General features: G+C 38.9%; 1 protein-coding gene and 1 long non-coding RNA gene across 3 annotated transcripts; one reads left to right on the forward strand and one right to left on the reverse strand.

The window, feature by feature from the left end:
- Window positions 1-1,626: 1,626 nt before the first annotated feature.
- Window positions 1,627-4,698, reverse strand: LOC149989702 (uncharacterized). 2 transcript variants are annotated; one of them, XR_016498420.1, is made up of 4 exons: window positions 4,321-4,698; window positions 3,347-3,542; window positions 2,516-2,747; window positions 1,627-2,385 (listed from the first exon to the last, which is right to left on the reverse strand). It is a non-coding gene; the product is annotated as an uncharacterized LOC149989702 (long non-coding RNA). The 2 variants fall into 2 exon arrangements; XR_016498424.1 differs by lacking the exon at window positions 4,321-4,698 and adding an exon at window positions 3,874-4,309 and having other exon boundaries at window positions 2,516-3,542.
- A 3,686-nt stretch (window positions 4,699-8,384) lies between these two features.
- Window positions 8,385-12,102, forward strand: LOC112294815 (cyclin-A1-4). The gene is made up of 7 exons (XM_024545692.3): window positions 8,385-9,849; window positions 10,003-10,151; window positions 10,274-10,366; window positions 10,495-10,628; window positions 10,764-10,839; window positions 10,941-11,336; window positions 11,468-12,102. The coding sequence occupies exons 1-7, from the start codon at window positions 9,357-9,359 to the stop codon at window positions 11,534-11,536; spliced, it is 1,410 nt and encodes a 469-aa protein (XP_024401460.1). The 5' UTR covers window positions 8,385-9,356; the 3' UTR covers window positions 11,537-12,102.
- Window positions 12,103-18,206: the final 6,104 nt, after the last annotated feature.

An 18,206-nucleotide genomic window follows, 5' to 3' on the forward strand; every position in this document is an offset into this window, starting at 1 on the left:
ATTCACAAACAAGAGTATCTGTAAACCTTCGTATTTCTTCTTGCATTCAAAACTATCTCGCCTTGGACTGGTTCAATTTGGTGACTGTTTTGGGTCAAAGAGAGACAGATCGCGGTTATCAAGAGTGGAGAGTGCTGTGGAGGGGATGCTGAGTGGTTTCATTATTTGGTTTGCTCATTAATAAGTAGACTCTTCGATTATGATCTAGAAAAATGCAGCACCCGTCGTTTTTCTTGGCCCTACAAATGCCTCTCCAACTTGCAGAGCGCCAACAGGCAACAATCGCACAAGGTGCTCAACTAAGTCGCCGTACCTCCAAATGGCCGGCTGTGGGACTTCGACCACACGCTCCATTTAGGGGTGCTTTGTGTCAATTGTCAAAACCTAGATCATGAACTATTTCTGCGTTTCTTGTAACCAAGTATGAATGGCTATGCATCCGGGCCCCAGAAATTCAGCAAAAGGAGACTGTGAACGCTCCTCTTCAATGCTGTTCGTGACCTCGTATACGATGACATTGGAAAATGAGCTTGGATCCGGCCGACTACTATTTCAGGAAAACCGGGAACAACTGCCCTTGAGCTTCCATTTCGCCTTGATCATGTATGTGTGTGTCATATACGCAGGCTACTACAACATGATGATCATATACAACAGCCCATGTTGTATTTCCAATATTCCCCATCGCCTCTGAAACAGGCTTTGAAGAGTCGCACCGTCCAACTCTTTCACAAGAGTCTTAGAATCAGTTCTGCAAATTTTCTTACAACTTTGTCTACTACACATCAGTGTTTCCACAAGGATCCTATCAACCGATTCGTGCGTCCAGCCTTTGAAAATATGGTCGATTTTTTTAAACAAGCTTGATGAACTTATTCCAAACCTCATTGAGAAGCTCTGGTGATGAGAAATGCTGGGTTGTCGACTTGAAAAATTGTGCCTGAAGATAATGACAACGCATTTCTGGGTTGTTTAAAAGGTACTCATCGCTTGTAATCTGAATTACATTCATGATGTCGTTGAGGTTGTGTTTCAAAACATGTCCTGAAATTACACAAGATGTCTATTTCCGATTTGTAGGCTCTACATGTTCATTTCTTGATGTGGAAGCCTTGCACGTGAGCAATTCGGATTGCTGTTCTAGATAATAACACACGATTCAGGCGCAATCCTGTGATCAACCTCAATCTTTTGTGGATGGAACTTTCGACGATCTCATGCTGCAACAGGGTGGTCTTATTGTGCTGATAGTGATGAATTTAACGATACCATTTCCATCCCTTGGTTCTTACTGAGGACGCTAGAACTGAAGACATCGCAGATAAGAACGTACAGTGAGGCAGAGCTAGAAATCCTTATTTTCCGTTCGGTTTGACTGTGTTGGTCTTCAAGCATGCGGTTGAGAACAAAACTGCACGTCTGGCGAACAGATTCTTGTCAACACGTTTGAAAGCCTGGACAGTTCTTTCATTACACTGTCCAGAACTGGAGCTTTGAATTCTATATTCTACTTATTGCTTACAGCCTACCAAGCGTTTTTCAGCAGCACAAAAAATGTAAGTAATGAGGATGTATATGTTTTAGTGCATCAGGAAGTGATTTGAACAAGTTGTGGTATGTCGGAAATTTGAAAAGAAAAATACTGGATTAGATTTAACGTTCGTTAACCTCATGTACTGTACGAGACAGATGCAGAAATTACTTCGATCACTTCGACGTCACCAGTGGCTCCAAAGAAGTGCTCGATGATTCTCGCTGATGGATGAGACCCCCCAATCCCACAACTCTGTTGCGACAACCGCGTGTAGGGCTTGACCAAGTATTCTACATTCCCCGAATCTATGGCTCCAGACAGAGAGAGCTACGAGAAACAATGGAAGAAAAGATCCTGAAGATTTTACTATCTAAAATTCTCACCTGTATGATCTTGTCACATCACGTGCTAAACAACCACCTTTTACTCACTTCAAAATTCGTTCGTGAAGTGCGTACTCCTAAAGATATTATCCTTGTGATCAAGCTGCTAACAAAAACAAAACAGTTTCAAATAGGATGTGAATAGTACAAATCCTTCTGAAAGACAACTTTTGCCGATTGTGTGCAAAAGAAACCAGAATGATCTATGTTTCATTTACTATCGCAGGTCAGGCACGACAAGCTTCGTAGCACCCAGTATCTGCTCAGCTCCTGCTACAATTATCTTCTACATGCTCCATGCTGACAGAATACTGTTGCCATGAAGAGCTTCAGCACACTCCCTCCATCTTTATGTGCTCGAGCAGGCGTGGAAACAAGCAGAAAGGGTCAGGACATGGTCTCACGCGCGAATGCGAGGCGCAATCTGTCTTTTGTTCGTGGTGCGCGTCTCCAGAATCAGCTCCATCTCTGTCACCGTCACCATCAGATATGCTTTACTGTTAGTGGGCTCACCGGAGAATGCGTGCGAAATTATGGTACCTCTGACAAACCCTGAAAATATAGTCGGAGGCTCTCATGCATCAGTTTTTAGAATCACCTGGCAACCTCTTCGACCCCCTCAACTGAATGCATGGGCTGAAAAGCAGGAAGCCGCGCTGGCTCTGCGCTGTGAATATCCATGTTGAGGGATTGCTTGAGGAGTTTTCAATCAGCTTGTAAGAAGATCAAGCATTGAATTGATTGTCACTTATTCTCGGCATTCGCATGCTTTCACCAACCTTCGTGAGACCTTGTCGAAGAATCTGAGATCTCAGAATGATTGCAGACTCCTGGTAGATGATGCGCAAGATGAAGGATATCAAATGGTGCTTCGAATTCAATTTTTACGTGATATCAGTATTTGCATGCAATGTCACAAGAGAGATTTGCAGAACATTTCGTCGTTGACACACACAAAACCATTCGTTTATTTAGTTATCTATGGGCATTAAAGAATAAGCGGATTCGTCCATGCTGGACTATGGTTGCCTAGGTTTTGAGGAAAAGACTGCGATATCTCGGAACTTCAACCGTAGATTTCTCCCTGAAACATGATGTCTGTGCGGCCAATCGAGAACCCTCCAGAGACCTAATCCCTTGGATTCGCACAACCCAAGTGATCAGACTCCAGGTACAAATACTATTAGGGATGTGAATTCTACAACTGTGATCGGGGGCTGCTGGTAATGATGCCCCGCAATCGACTGTTAGCACTGGAAGCTTCTCTTCATAGATTCCTCTGTGGGACATTCTCCCAGCCGATAAGTAATTGGGATATTTGTCCCAATTTCATGGTGATGAATCTTTTGGAGCTTCTTGTAAGATTCCGCATCGCATCACTAGCTTTCTGCTCGGCATCTTCAAGAGAAACACATGTGGAGGATCGTACAAATTACTTCTACTCTGGTATCGCCAGCTTCACTGAGTATGCTCGATATCTTCATGGTTTGCTCTCCTGGATTTTGGACTCAAATCATCGATCTGGTACTCCGCACGCCATCGTCGACAATCGTATGGTTATGTGCAGAAGCAAGATTCTGGCAAGGTAGTTTCGGTTCTCTTTCTATTAGCTCAGTCTGCCATTCCTGCAGCCATTTCAAAGAATGTCTTAGGTGAGGCAGCTTAATGATGTCTCCCGCCTAAACTGGCTGGTACATAGAACAGAATTCCCACCATATCCTCCTCAAATCTCGGACAAGCATTGCACGCTATTGGTGGGGAAGAACTCGCTACATTCGTGGACCCAAAATTTTGTTTAGTTCAAGAACTGAAAGACTGCAGTTAATCATTGCTTGTCCACACAAGGATTCCAGTATGATTAGTGAGATTTTGAAGTTCTTCAGTCTGTGCATGAAAATTGAGCTTGCGTGACTGAGAGGAACAGATTCGAAGTGTGAGAAGTTGGGAGTTTCCTACTAAGTTTTTATGTCTACACAACAATCGATGACAGGTTTTCGATGAATTCCCAAACTGCAGCACTGCTGCTACATTACACATGCCGCTTGAGAATGTCTCCTGGAGCGGGTACGGTTCTAATATGGCCCAATGTTTTAGAGAGTTTGTTACGGTAACCACCGCAACTGAAATTTGTCATCTCCAATTCATAAACCAGATTCAAGAACTTCAACAACGCTGTGACTCCCATCTCATGACACTGATCCGTCATTAAAAGAATCCACTTAGACCGCACCACAACGCCTCGATCGCTTGCCGCGCTAGACCTGCAGCATTGACAATCCACGAGTGCTTTCTAGTACATATTCCCCGAGGACATCCCAAATGATCTTTTCACCACCGAAGAAACAAGACATGCTCGTGTTACTTCATGGAACCTAAACCAATGCAACATGCTACGACTCTTACATCGCATGAAAACCGTGTACAACTCAATGTTGCATCTCAATTCCAACGTAAATTTAGCATCAGATAACACCGGCTGCTGCAGCTAGTAATGCCGTCGATTTGAAGACGGTATGTTGGAGCGGGGTGGATAAGGCGCCACCAACAGATACTTGTGGGTGCGCTTTCACAGGGAAAACAGATGGCCGACGGTGGCGATGAACGCGAAACGTGATGCAAGCTCATCACGTCGCGGTCGTCGTTTTATGCACTCATGTGACGAAGTTTTCTTCCTGAGTAAGGCCACAAATCACACACGCCACAAACAAATCGTGCTGTAGTTTAATGTGTGCGTGAGGGAGGCCTTGCGGCAGAACAGTCCAAAAAGCCTCTCTCCCATTCGAAAATAAATACAAAAAACTTGGCCTGAGTTCTTTCCGAGAAAGGAGACATGCTATTTCCGCTATTTCCCCATGGCTGCTCTATTCTTCCCACATCAATTTACATTCATCCTAGTGGATGAGGTTTGGGGGAGGGTAAAGCTAATGTGGATTTCATACCATAGTCTTCTTTCTTTTTATTCCACAACTAGTGGAAACCTGTGCCCTTGGCCAGGAAAAAATATTTACTACAAATTACAATTGGGAGCTATTGAGCTTCATGCCTAGTGAGCTTGCAATGCTACTCTTGGCAATCTGCACCAACAACATGTAGATTTTTATTTATTATTTTTTTTTTATCTCTTATTGATTAAAAGTTGAATGATTGGTTCACTTTTGCTCAAAAAAATAATTAATTTCAAAAATCAATATGATATCCTTTTTTGAGGTAGAATTATATGTGTTGTAGAATTATATGTGTTGTTAAGGCTCCATGAATCTGTAAACCTTGTTTTGTTAAAGTCCTATCAATTGCTGCATAATTCAGCTTTTTCTTCACTTTAGATGAAAATATTGAGATATGTAACCAATCAAAGATGGTTTTTGTCTCCTCTAGTTTATTCCATTGGTTTATCCCTCTTGAAATGTTTTATATAAGAAATGAGGGTGGGCCTAAGAGAGTGTTATCATAATACACACAAGTAACTTACTTGGCATGGTGTGTGTCTTTCATGCATAGAATACTAGTACCCCTTGAGCGTGTGTTTTCCGCATTTCATTTCAATTGAAAAAGGAACGGGTTAACCTCAACTTGTGCATATTCACACAAGTCAGAAAGGAGTGGGGGGGTCATCATCTCCCCCACCTGCTGCTTACTTGAATGGATGAATGAATGTGGATTTGGTCCTTGCTCTTGAATGGATGAATGAATGTGGATTTGGTCCTTGCTCTTGAATGGATGAATGACTGTGGATCTTTCGTTTCCTGCACTCACTGTCTGGCATACAAAACTGGTTAGCTATCAAATAAATAAAGTTCCTTTTGAAATGAGAGAACCGCAAAAAGGAAAAAGATGGATGGACGAATGGATGGATGGAGGGGAAAGAGTGTAAAAAAATATGTATAAATATGTTCATACATTTATTACTGAATGGTATGTGAAAATAAATTTATTTGTAAATTGTGTTTGATTTGCATGCATATAAAATTTTGATGTGTAATGGATAGCTATTGATATATGTGACCACATAGGCATTGGTTTAAATGGGATTGCTTACATTCACCATATTGTGGGCTAACCATGATTTGTATTCACATTGTTTTTATTGTTTGATTTGTTACAATTTATGTTTGATGGCATAAAATTATACTCCTACAAACTATGAAAATATCAAAATATAAAAATAGCAATCAAAAGGAGGAGAAGTAAATTTTTAATATATATGATGATAGCTAGTCTGTTAAATAATGTGATATATTAAAACTTTTGACAATCAATAAATAAAATAAAATAAAATAAAAATCCGTTGCTTTTATTTATTTTTTTAAAATCTGTTGTTGAAACACATTTAGACAAATGATCATAAGTACATCAAATGGAGCATTGTTTTATTCAAACACATCTGATGGCAATAGACTAACAATCAAAAGATGTAATAGCATCTCAAACCATAAAATTTGTACTCAAATATTTAAAGGTTTTACTTTTATCTAAAAGAAAAAAAATGTATACTACTTGCATTTGAAGAATAAATTATCTAAAAACATACAATCTTCAATTTTAAATTTTTCTTTAATTTATCAAGTCAGATTGTCTTTCAAAATTTCAAAAGAAAAAGAAAAAGAAAATACATGTGTTGAAAGCTACCTTGCACTTGGTAAACTTTTATCAACGTAAAAATGATAGTATATATTTAATTAATTTAATTTTTATTAGCTCTCTTAACTTCAAATAATTTAAATCAATGAAAATGTTGATAGAAGCTTACAAATACAAATGCTACTTGAGCTTCTTCATTGGTAAATTCACATGCAACAAACATACTCTGTAATATGAAAGAAAGACTTTTTTACTCAAATTTTATACATACATACATACATACATACATACATACGAGCGCACAGAATTGTACGCCACAGATTTTGTTGAATAAAATTAAGAAATCAAAACAATAAAAATAATTGTATTCACAGATTCACTTTTTTTCTTTTTTCTTTTTTATATTTAAAATTTAGCAAAAACCGAAATCACAAGTTAACATAAATATATATACATATATATATATATATATATATAAGAGAAATGATGTGGTAGCTGATGTCGAACATCATGTCACTGTTATTTTCACTTTTATTTATTTATATATATGTATGTTTACATAAATTAATCGTTACAAAATTATGGATTTGGGGCAAACAATCATACAGTAAATAAATGCACCCAAATTTGGATGACCAAGATAACATACAGGTAGGACAAAATTTTCATCTATTTCGATGATTAAAAATTTCCTGCCACATTGAATAATATAGTTTATAAAATATTTATAATTTAAATAGAAACATTTTATCATATTTTATTTTTTATTTTTTATTTTTAGATCAGTATTTCATGAATTTTATAAGTCATTAAATTTTGTCAAAAAGATTAATACCCTGATGATAACAATTTATTTTCTTAATATGTGTACACATACATATAAATATTACATCAAAATTTTAGTTAAAGTTCAGATAAATAAGACATTTTTAAATAAGAGGTATCGAAATTCCACAAACACGTTGAATTTTTTAAGAGATTCCATGAAAAACATTAAAAGCTCGAACATCACATTTATACCAAGAGAACCATCGAATTAAAAATTAATTTATTAAATTGTGACCCATAAATAGTGTCCAATGTAGATTGTGACCCATAAAGCCAACAAAAAGGCTTTCAATGCCAACATCCTTAAAACCCTGGAGTCACATGGACTCATTCACACTACCCGCACTCACAATGACGTGGCACGAAATTCCAAAGGGAAGCTCCACTTGGCAATGGAACGAGAGCTGTCCGCAGTTCTGAACAAACTCCAGATGGACAAGGAAGGCCCTCATGGGGAACGAATGGGAACGGTCAGGGAACGGTCAGGGAACTCATATGGACTTCCACCGAGGGCCCTGCGAGGGAACAAGGGGGGCACGTGGAGGGAACCATGGGGAACGACGACGGTACAGAGAAGGCGTGGGAGAGGGAACCGGGGCACACGGAGCCAATGAAGGGGAAGAGGAAGGGGGGAGGGGGGGCGGGCCGGGTGGAAAGTCCCGGCGGAGGGGAAAGCCATTAAATGAAGCAGGAATTTGAGTGAGACGGAAGAAAGGCCGCCAGGCTGACATATGTGAAGGGGAAGGGTGGGGTGGGGTGGGGTGGAGGGCGACGCTTAATCCCGCTTTGGTGTAAAGATTTGAACATCCTCCCCCCCGCCCTTCGCTATCCCGGCCAGCCTAGCATCCCGTCAACCAGACCGGGAGGAACTCCTCCCGCCCCCGCCCTCGGAGTGCTATGCCCCTCCTCCGCTCTCTATTCCCATTCACCCTTTTCCGACCCGTTCTCTGCCGTGCCCCTGCCCCGCCCCGCCCTGCCATGCGCTCTTCTCCTGGTCTCTGTCTATCTGTTTCAGTGCGTCCGTTTCCAAATTTCAATTTCAATCGGCTTGCCTGGCATCAAAAACGGCCCAGAACGGATACTTCGCCGGTCGTCGTATGTGCTCTTCTCAACCCCTATCTATCACCCTTCGCCTTCCCTGATCCAATCGATTCGAGTGTCTGTCTCCAGGCTTTCGCTCTGAATTTCTTGCAGTGTCTCGCCAAGTTGAGAAATCACCTAGAGCGAGAAGAGCGAGGTGAGGGGGGAGATCCATAGGAATAGGATTTGTACTGAGATGTCTCGATGTTCTGTCTCTCGCAAGAACGTTCTGTTTGAGGTCTTGCTGTGGTGAGGATTTCCGCATTGCTCGCAGCAGAAGTCGGGGAGCTGTTGCTTTCACTCTCCTTTCTGTCTGCTGTGGATTGGTGTGTGGTTCAATTGAGTGAGGTTAGGTTTCTTTCATGGTCGCTTTGATGTGCGCAATCGGGTCGCGTTCTTGCACTCTGTCTCAGACCTGTGGTGATTGGAACAATTGTGAACGTGTATTGGCGACTGAGTATTGGGCGCAATTCTTGCACTCTCAGCAATTAGGTGGGTGCTATACCGGGCGGCCCGCAGGCAATTTTTGCTCTCGTCGAAAAGTCGCAGGCTAGTACGCAATACACAGGAATGCAACATTTCCAGTCCGCTGCCAGTAGGGCAACTCTTTTTGGCGATCCGAAGCCCGTTCGTAGCTTTGTTTCCAGCCGATCAAACGCCTTGAGAGGACTAAAACATTTTTCCTGGATGCGATAATAACAATCCGAGCGAGTGCCTAACTTCAACTGCATTGCCTCAGGCACGTCGTGACCCAACGTTCTTCTTTCAATTGTTGTGATACATTGCAGTGGTAGCTCCAAAAGCATCCAGCACATTTGATGTGCAATTCATAGAGTCCTGTAGTGCTCGTTTAGGGGTTGCAAGGAAGCGCCTGGCGAAATTCGTCATGCGTGGTTCACCGTAGTCTGCCGCTGCGTGAGGCTGTCCGGAGCCCAACATTGCGCGAGTTGAGGATGACAGGTGGACTGGATAGTGCAAGACTGTTGCGCCCGCGTCCTCCTGGTTCTGTCTCGGGGACGGCCTCGGATGAGGCGAGGCGAACGAGAGCAGCAGCCAAACGCTCGGCCACGGAAGACAGCTGCTCGAGACCTGGGAGTAGTGTCGGCAACTGTAAGAAACCCGTCGGTGCGCAGCCGGTTAGGAAGCGTGCCGCTCTTTCGGACATCTCGAACCAGTCGAATGTTGGTGGAAGTGGGAGGCCCATCGGTGGGGCGGGTGACGGAAAGGGCGTGGATTTGGAAGCTGCGCAGAGCGGGCAAGGAAATGAGAATGTGTGTCCCGGAAAGGTGCCCCAGGTGTCCAGTAAGGGAAAGGAACAGGAGGTGGTGTTGGTGTGTGGGACTGATGGTGCTCCGAGGGGCGAGTCGGAAGCGATAGCGTCTTTGGAGAGGCGAACTTTGCAGAACCTGCGCTTATCCCAAGAGGCGAAGGATCGGACGAAGCAAGGTACTGGCGACAGAGGAGTGTGGAGTGTGACGACGTGAGATTGTGGGATTGTGAGATTGAATGGGGGATGTCGGTGGTGGGGTGAGATTGTGGTGGTGATTGGCGGTGCGTGGTGTGTGGGAATTGAGAATGTGGGATCCTGTGGTGAAGCAGGGGACCTGTTCGGCGGGAAGAGACGCACGGAATCGCGAGAGCGGTCGAGCGGGGGATCGAGGTATGAGGACATCGACAACGATCACTCGGACCCTCAGATGTGTACTACGTACGCGACGGACATTTACGCCCACCTGCGAATGGCGGAGGTGAGAGCCTAAACCCTGGACCCCGCGGGCAGTGGTTGGAGAGCAGGGTGTGGGCGGAGGGCTCAGAGGGCATGGTAGTGGGTGAGCAGAATGACGGAACGGAGAGTGCGGTGGTTGCGCAGATGAAAAGGCGGCCATCGGCGAACTTCATGGAGTCGATGCAACAGGACATCAACCCGAGCATGCGAGGAATTCTGGTGGATTGGCTGGTTGAGGTGAGGATGTTGGGGGTGCATTGGTGCGGAGTGGGTTTTGATGATCGGCGAGCGGCGCATTGCGAATTGTGTGGTGTGTGTGTGCGTGGTGGTGGATTGTGATGCTGAGGCGGGGTATTGGTGCACAGGTTGCGGAGGAATACAAGCTTGTGCCCGACACTTTGTACCTGACGGTGTCGTGCATCGATCGATACCTTTCTGCACATGTGGTGACCCGACAACGGCTTCAGCTGCTGGGTGTGGCTTGCATGCTGATCGCTGCGTGAGTGACACAAAACTGTTTGTGGATTGCGCGGTTGCGGTAGGAAGTGGGTGATTGGAGGAGAGTGTGAGGCGAGGGGATGGTTGCGTTGTTTGTTGATTGGTGTGCTGAGAGGTGTTGGTGAGTGGTGCTCAGAAAGTACGAGGAGATATGCGCCCCCCAAGTAGAGGAGTTCTGCTACATCACGGACAACACGTACGGGCGCGAAGAGGTGGGGGTTGTGAGTGATTGGTGATCGATGATTGGTGGGATGAGGTGCGGCGCGGGTGATGTGGGGGTAGATGATGAGTGGTGTGATGTGGAGGTGTGCAGGTGTTGGAGATGGAGAGGGGAGTTCTCCGGGTGTTGAAGTTCGAGCTCACGACTCCGACGATCAAGAGCTTCCTGAGACGGTTCATCAGAGCGGCCCAAGCAGGTTGCGAAGCTCCGGCGCTGGTGCTGGAGTTTCTGGGGAACTATCTGGCGGAGCTGACGCTTGTGGAGTACGGGTTCTTGCCATTCCTGCCGTCTATGATAGCCGCGTCTTGCGCGTATTTGGCGAGAGTGACGCTGGACTCGTCGAGACGTCCGTGGGACGCCACATTGCAGCACTACACGGGGTACAGGCCATCAGAACTGGAGCAGTGTGTGAGGGCCATGCACGAGTTGCAGTGCAATACGAGGGGGTGCACACTTCCTGCGGTTCGAGAGAAGTACAGGCACCACAAGGTGGGTTAGCGGCGTAGGAGGTTGGCGTTTGTGCGTCGGGTGGGTGTTTGCATGGCGGCGGAGTGGTCGGAGTGAGGCGAGAGGAATGTCGGGGACAGACGGTCTAACGTGAGCATGTGTGGGGTTTGCAGTTCAAGTGCGTGGCAGCCCTGGTTCCACCAGCCGTGCTTCCAGAGGAGTACTTCCGGGAGCTGGAATGAGAAGCGGGGACGAGTAGGGTGGCGGTGGAGGTGCGGCGAAGAATAAGAGCATAGATCCACCAAGGGGGAACGGTAAGACTAGGATTGTGCATATGCGTGGATGTTGTGAGAGCGCCGAAGATGGCGGCATTGTTCACGAGCGCGATCGGGTTGTGGAGCGTGCGCCCTGGAAAGAAGCACGTCGCAAGCTCCAGGGTCGGAGGGTGGGGCAGCGGGGTGAAAGAAAGGGAAGCGGTTGGAGGGCGGGTCGTGGTGAGTGACGATGGAAGTTGTGGGCATTGGAGGGGAGCGGTTGTAGATGTCACGCCCGCGGCACATGGGAGCCTGAGGTGTGGCATGCAGCCATGCAGGCCAGTCAACGGCGGACGAGAGGACGCAGCGTTGGCTTGTGCATTTGGCTGGTAGTGGTGCTCCAGTTGGGAGGTTGGTGGCAGGCAGCAGAATGTAGCACCACAGCGGGGCAAAAGGCCAGAGTGTAATAATATGTAAACTCCAGGGAGAGCATTTGAGAAACATTTTTTTTTATAAAATTGATAGTGAAAAGCAGGAATAGATTTTGAAATGAAGGTCACTCGAGTATTTGGGGCAGGGCGAGTGCAGGCTGGGTGTGTTCGGATTTGGAGGTGAGCGTTTGGAGAGATGAATGATGCGGTGGCTTGAAATGGGGAGGGTATGTGTGTCTGGTGCTTGAGGCAGAGTTGGCGGTCGATTTGGTAATGAATGGTGCGGCATGCACACGTTGTCGGGCATGGGATATGCTGTTACTGGGATTTCATAGTTTTCTGATCATTGGACAAGCTGCCCTCAAGATACAGTGGGGTCTGAGCCTGTGCATGCATGAGGTGAACTGGTGCTGGTGTATGATGAGTCTTGTCTGTTGAAATGGTTTGGAACTGAGAGAACTAGTGGGTGTGTGTGTAAGATGGAATATATCTATTCTTGTGATTGTGTGGAAATGTGTACATAGTGAGGATAAGTATGACAAAGCTGCACATTCCGAATGAATATTGAGAAGGAATCGTTTTGTGACGTGAAATTAAAATAAGTAGTGAAAACCGTTAGTACGTTTTTCGTCTTGAAATGTGATATTTTACCTTGCTTCAGCTGTGCACTTGTCCCCTTTAGATTTTACTTGTGGCTTGCATTAGAGTTTCTATGGAAGTTCTGTTACAGATGCACTGACAGCCGAAAGTTGTAAGAGATTGTCCTTAGTCTTCTCCCAGATAGTGACATTGATTTGCTGTCACTGTGGGTCGCTCAGCTATTTATGTAGGCGTTCAATATTGTTTTGTGGGCCTTGCAGACATGCATTGTAGTGGATGTGTTATTGGTAATCCAAGTTTTTTTGGAGCGGCTGTTTGCGATAAGATTAGACCTCTTACTTAACTTTTTGTGAACTGGTTTAGACAGACTCCCATTAATATTCCAGTGATCATTAGGAAGAGGATTGATGAATTTTTCATGCCAGATGTTTGAGCTATTTTTGTTTAGTCAATGAGAAACCTTAATTGGACCACTCTTCTTTTCTTCTATTGATAGTACCAGATTTGTTACTGTAAGTTGGATGGTTGCTTCTTGCAGGATATGGTTCTTAGATTTATTACTTATTTTCTATTGTGCTTAAGTGGCGTATGGTGTGTTTCAGAGAACAGCATTGCTAAATTCAGTCGTTCGCATTCAAATACTAATCGTGGATTGGCCAAGTTGGAAAAGTGAGGTACTCAGTAATTTTACATGTAAGGACAAGATGAGGTGGTCATAGGTTAAGAGTTGTGTTGCAGGTCCTTGGTTAGAATATGTGACAAAGAGTTTGTATAGATGCGGTACTTTATATTTTAGGTGAGGTTTGGACAATACGGTGAAGATAGTGTGGTGATGATAAGCTAATTACATTTCTGTGATGTTAACGACATTTGTAATTTTAGGTGGCGACCCAAGAATTATTACTGACTTTGATTCTAAAGGAAATAAGTTGCTGAAGTGATGAAATTAAGTCTTTGATAGTTAAATTAATTAGAAAAAAGAAAAACTCTCGTTAAGAGATTGTGTTTAATTAAATTTTTATTGGTATTTGAAATAGAAGTGTTTCTTCATTGTTTTATGAAGTTTGCAAGTGTTCGATATTCTTTTGTTGATAAACTGCATTTTATAAATTTGAAGTAGTAGAATGGTATGTTTTGATGATATATTGTGATTAAACAAGTACGTGGTGTGCTTATATAAATTAACATTTGTAACAGTCCAATGTAGAATTAAGAAAGAGAGTCAAATGGTTTGGTTTGGATATCATTTACAACCACACAGAGTGTTGTAAAAGTTTTTGAGTACTATGTCTTAAAAAGTGATGATATCAAATCATTCCATCAGAATCATCTACTTTGAGATAAGATAAAACTCAATACCGGTATGAAGAGTTTTTGCTGATGCATCAACTTTGTTTGAGATTTCACATGACTTTAACACAATTTATAATAAAATCTTCATTAGTAACTAAGAAAGAGCTCAAAATAAACTTAAACATAAATCTTCAAGACTTTGCTTAGATCTAAATTAGAATAATAATTTAAGATTTGGAACAAACTCTAATTTCTAGTTAATTGGTAAATAGATTTTTTAAAACAAATAATATAAAGGAGTACTATTTAAAAATTTTAATACTCCTAAATACTTGTTGTTTACACTAAAATCTTTGAGCATTTTCAATTCAAGAAAGTTATTACAAAACAAGATTTTTTAATTTATATTTGTTCATTGTAGCAACCAATAAGAACAAATTGCAAAGTTTTTGGTTTTATTCATCACAAAACAATGTCACACATGTTAAGAAAAATCTATTAACTTAACCATCTATGTATATTGTGAGAATCTATATAAAATGTAATCTATGATTGTTTATAATTCTAAGATTCTATATTTTATATGGATTTAGTTGATTTATAGGTATAAAATTATATGAAAGCCAAATAATTAATTTTAATATTGTAATTTTTATTAATGTATTAAATGATATTAAATCAAATATATATATATATATATATATATATATATATATATATATATATATAATCTAGTAGAATTTTATCTAACTTAGTATACTATCAAGATGGATTAGAAGATAAAAAAAAAATAATGTTATAATTAAAATATTTGTACAATTATATTTTCTATTTTAAAATAATAATTTATAATTAAAGTTGATATGTCCAAATACATTGTTAAATTAAATTATTAAAAATAATTGTTTTAGTTTATCTTTTAAAAATTATATTAAAAAGTATTAAAAATATATTTATTAATTTTACTAAAAATACTTATATTTTTAAATTTAAACTTTAAAATTCTAAAACTTATTTTAATATATATATATATATATATATATATATATATCATGCATAATAATTATTATTAAAATAGTAATTATAGACCATCACTTATCTATTATAATTATACATATATAAATTATATTATAGAAGAAGAAAGTGGTAAGCAACAGATGTCAAATTCTCTATAGCTGCTAGATTGCTTTTAGATGCTTCAATTGTAATTTCAATTATAATGATTATTTCATTTCACCATTTTTTTGTTTAAACCATATGTAGAAATATGTATAAATTTAGGTCAATATTTATATGTCTGATTTTTATTGAAATTGTGATTAATTGTACAAACAATTGACTGTCAAATGTTAGTTGATTTAAAATATTTATGTAGATGGACAATCTACTCAAATTCTCTTGAATTTTATTACAATTAAGTGAATGCAATTGGTGGCACAAAGTTGGGAGTAAAATTTTTATGCCATTTTTTTTTTAATCAAATATTTTTATATTTTTTTATAAATATTGGTTGTTAATATTTTATTAAAAATTATTTGTTTTTGATTTGGTATGTGCTACAAGTAATAGTAGAACAACATGTAGCTCTCTTCATTACATGTAGCTAGATAGAATTTGATTTTTTTATTGACTCATTTTAATCTTTGTTGATTTGCCAATAGAGTTACATTCCATTCAAACAAGATTTTGTAAATCAAATATTTCAATTAAACTTCTAATAAGATTTTATTTTTGATATATTTAAATTTATACATATTTTTTATTATAAATTATATAATATTATTATGGATATACTTACAATTATCTAGATAATATGAATAGATAGAAATAGGTAAAAGTAGATTAATTTAATAATATTTGGTGGAAAAGCTTCCTAAAAGCTTCATAGAAGCTAATGATATGGCGCACTTATAGAAAACTTGCTTTACAAGTTAAGACATGTATCTTGCAAATTTGACATGTGTTGGAAGTCCTATAGAACATTGCTACATAACTCTTAAATAGATAGTATATATAGAGATAAGAATAAAATCTTCTTTATTCTTCTCAACTTCTTTCTTGCTTCTAGTCTAATTTCAAGAGTCTTTAGTTTCCTAGCCTTTGGCAATAGCCATTGTACTTTTTGATTGAATATATTTACTTTCTTATTTTTAATTTATCATTTCTTTTTGATTTATTTTTTACTTATTTATGTATCTTCTTTGAGTTCTTATACTTGATAGATTGACAAGAGTACTAATACATAGTTCTTACATTGTTTTTAGAAGTGAGTAGATTATTCCTCTTCTATTATTGTATTTCAAAGGTTGCAGACTAACTACCTTGAACTAATATTTTTTGACACTAATTTTTTCTTTACAGAGAATAGATTAATCCTTCTAGAAGTTCTCATTTGATATTAGAAGTTATAGATTATCCTTTTCTAATTTGACTTATAGATTTATTAAATTATTTGAAATCGAAAGAAAAATTATAGATGCTATACTTGGCAGAAGTGAGAATAGCTTTGCAACTATTACAAATCTTCATGATCTTGTCAATACTCTTAAGGTGGAAATTTCATGCATCACCAATGCCAACCACAAAAGTACTATTCCTATATCTATGAAAGAAGTCTAAAATCTATGCTAAGAAGTTACATAGTTGAGAGAAGCAAGTAGATTGACCTCACAACAAAATTTGAGAAGTCTTACTTTTATAAGCATGAGAGAGACAAAGATTAGTATGCCTAAAAAGTTTAATGGAACAAGATCAAATTTTCAAGGATTTTTGCAACAAGTCAAGTTCTATCTAAGATTTCATTTTTTCTAATATTCTAATGAATTTATTGAAGTTGGATTCATAGATCCACTTCTATTTGAGAGCATTCTTTCTTAGTTTGCATGTTTGATAGTAAAAGATTCATGGATCCTTTATGATTTAAATTCATTCTTAAAAGTATTTACAACCACATTCAAAGAAAGTATTTGAAAAAAATAGCAAAGATCAAGCTTTTATCTTTACAATAAGGATTACAATTAGCTACCACATATATTGTTGAATTTTAAAATCTTGCTTTTGATATGGATTAGAATGACAAAGCCTTTATTAATCAGTTTTAATATGGATTAAATGATAATATCAAAGATTTATTATTAATAATACTAAAAATAGATTATTTAAAATAATTTATTACTTAAGCCATTGCATGTAACAATCAATTATTAAAAAGGTATCAAAAACAAAGATTTGGATGGAGTAGAATAAATCAAGTAATGACAACAGCTCCTAAGTTTTCAAAAATTTATTTGTTAAGGTTATAACTAGTGGAAATTGATATGGCATATTTTAAACTCTTACTAAAAAGAAAAGTTTGAACATTGTCAAGAGGATTTGTATCTATATTGTAGAAAAACTAAGCATATTACTCAACATTGTCCAAAAAAATAATGTAATTATAAAATAATGAGCATAGTTGCTAAAAAAGACAATGTATCAAAAAACGAGTTTTTTCAGCTATAATAGAGACCATGCAATTGAAATCATGTATAATATCTAATAAATATTTTATTTTATTTTTAGATCCTCCATCTTATTTTACAATAGATGTATATTTAGAACCTAAAAATTACAAAGTCTTTGCCTTATTAGATTGAAGAGCCTCATCTTGTTTCATAAGTAAAGATTTTGTCAAAAAATATAAAATATTTTTTGTCAAGAAAATTACATCTATATACATAAAATTCATAGATGGTTGTTTGTTGTATTTTAGAAATATTATTAATGAGACTATTTTTTTAGATGTAGCAATTAAATATCATAATAGCATAGTAATATTTAATGTGATAAGATCTCTCTTCAATCCATTTATTTTAGGATTATCATGGTTAAAAAAATTATGATTTTTAAATAGATTTGATTTTTTATAACCTTCACTTTTCTTATATTTTAATCAAGTTTTTTTGTTAATTAAGTAAAAATACTTAAGTCTAATATATTCAAACTCCTATTAGTAGGTGCAAGAATTTTTATACATGCAACAAAAAAATATTCATATTTTGTTACATATGCCATATCTATTTTTAATGATAAAAAGATATCAAGTGATATTTTTAGGTAATATTAAGATTTTTAATTTTTTTTTGAAAATAAAAATATAGATATTTTTGTAAAATATTGATCCTATGATTATTCAATTGATCTTTAAGAAAGAGCTCAATTGCCATTTGAACTAATCTTTAGCTTATCATAAAATGAATTAGTTGCATTCAAGGAGTATATTGACAAGAACTTGAGTAAAAACTCCATTTGTCATTCAAAATCTCAATTAGGAGCTTCTAAATTTTTTGTAAAAC

This window comes from Physcomitrium patens, chromosome 2 (genome assembly GCF_059467195.1).
Source record: "Physcomitrium patens ecotype Gransden chromosome 2, ASM5946719v1, whole genome shotgun sequence".
In the NCBI taxonomy this organism is placed as follows: Eukaryota; Viridiplantae; Streptophyta; class Bryopsida; order Funariales; family Funariaceae; genus Physcomitrium; species Physcomitrium patens.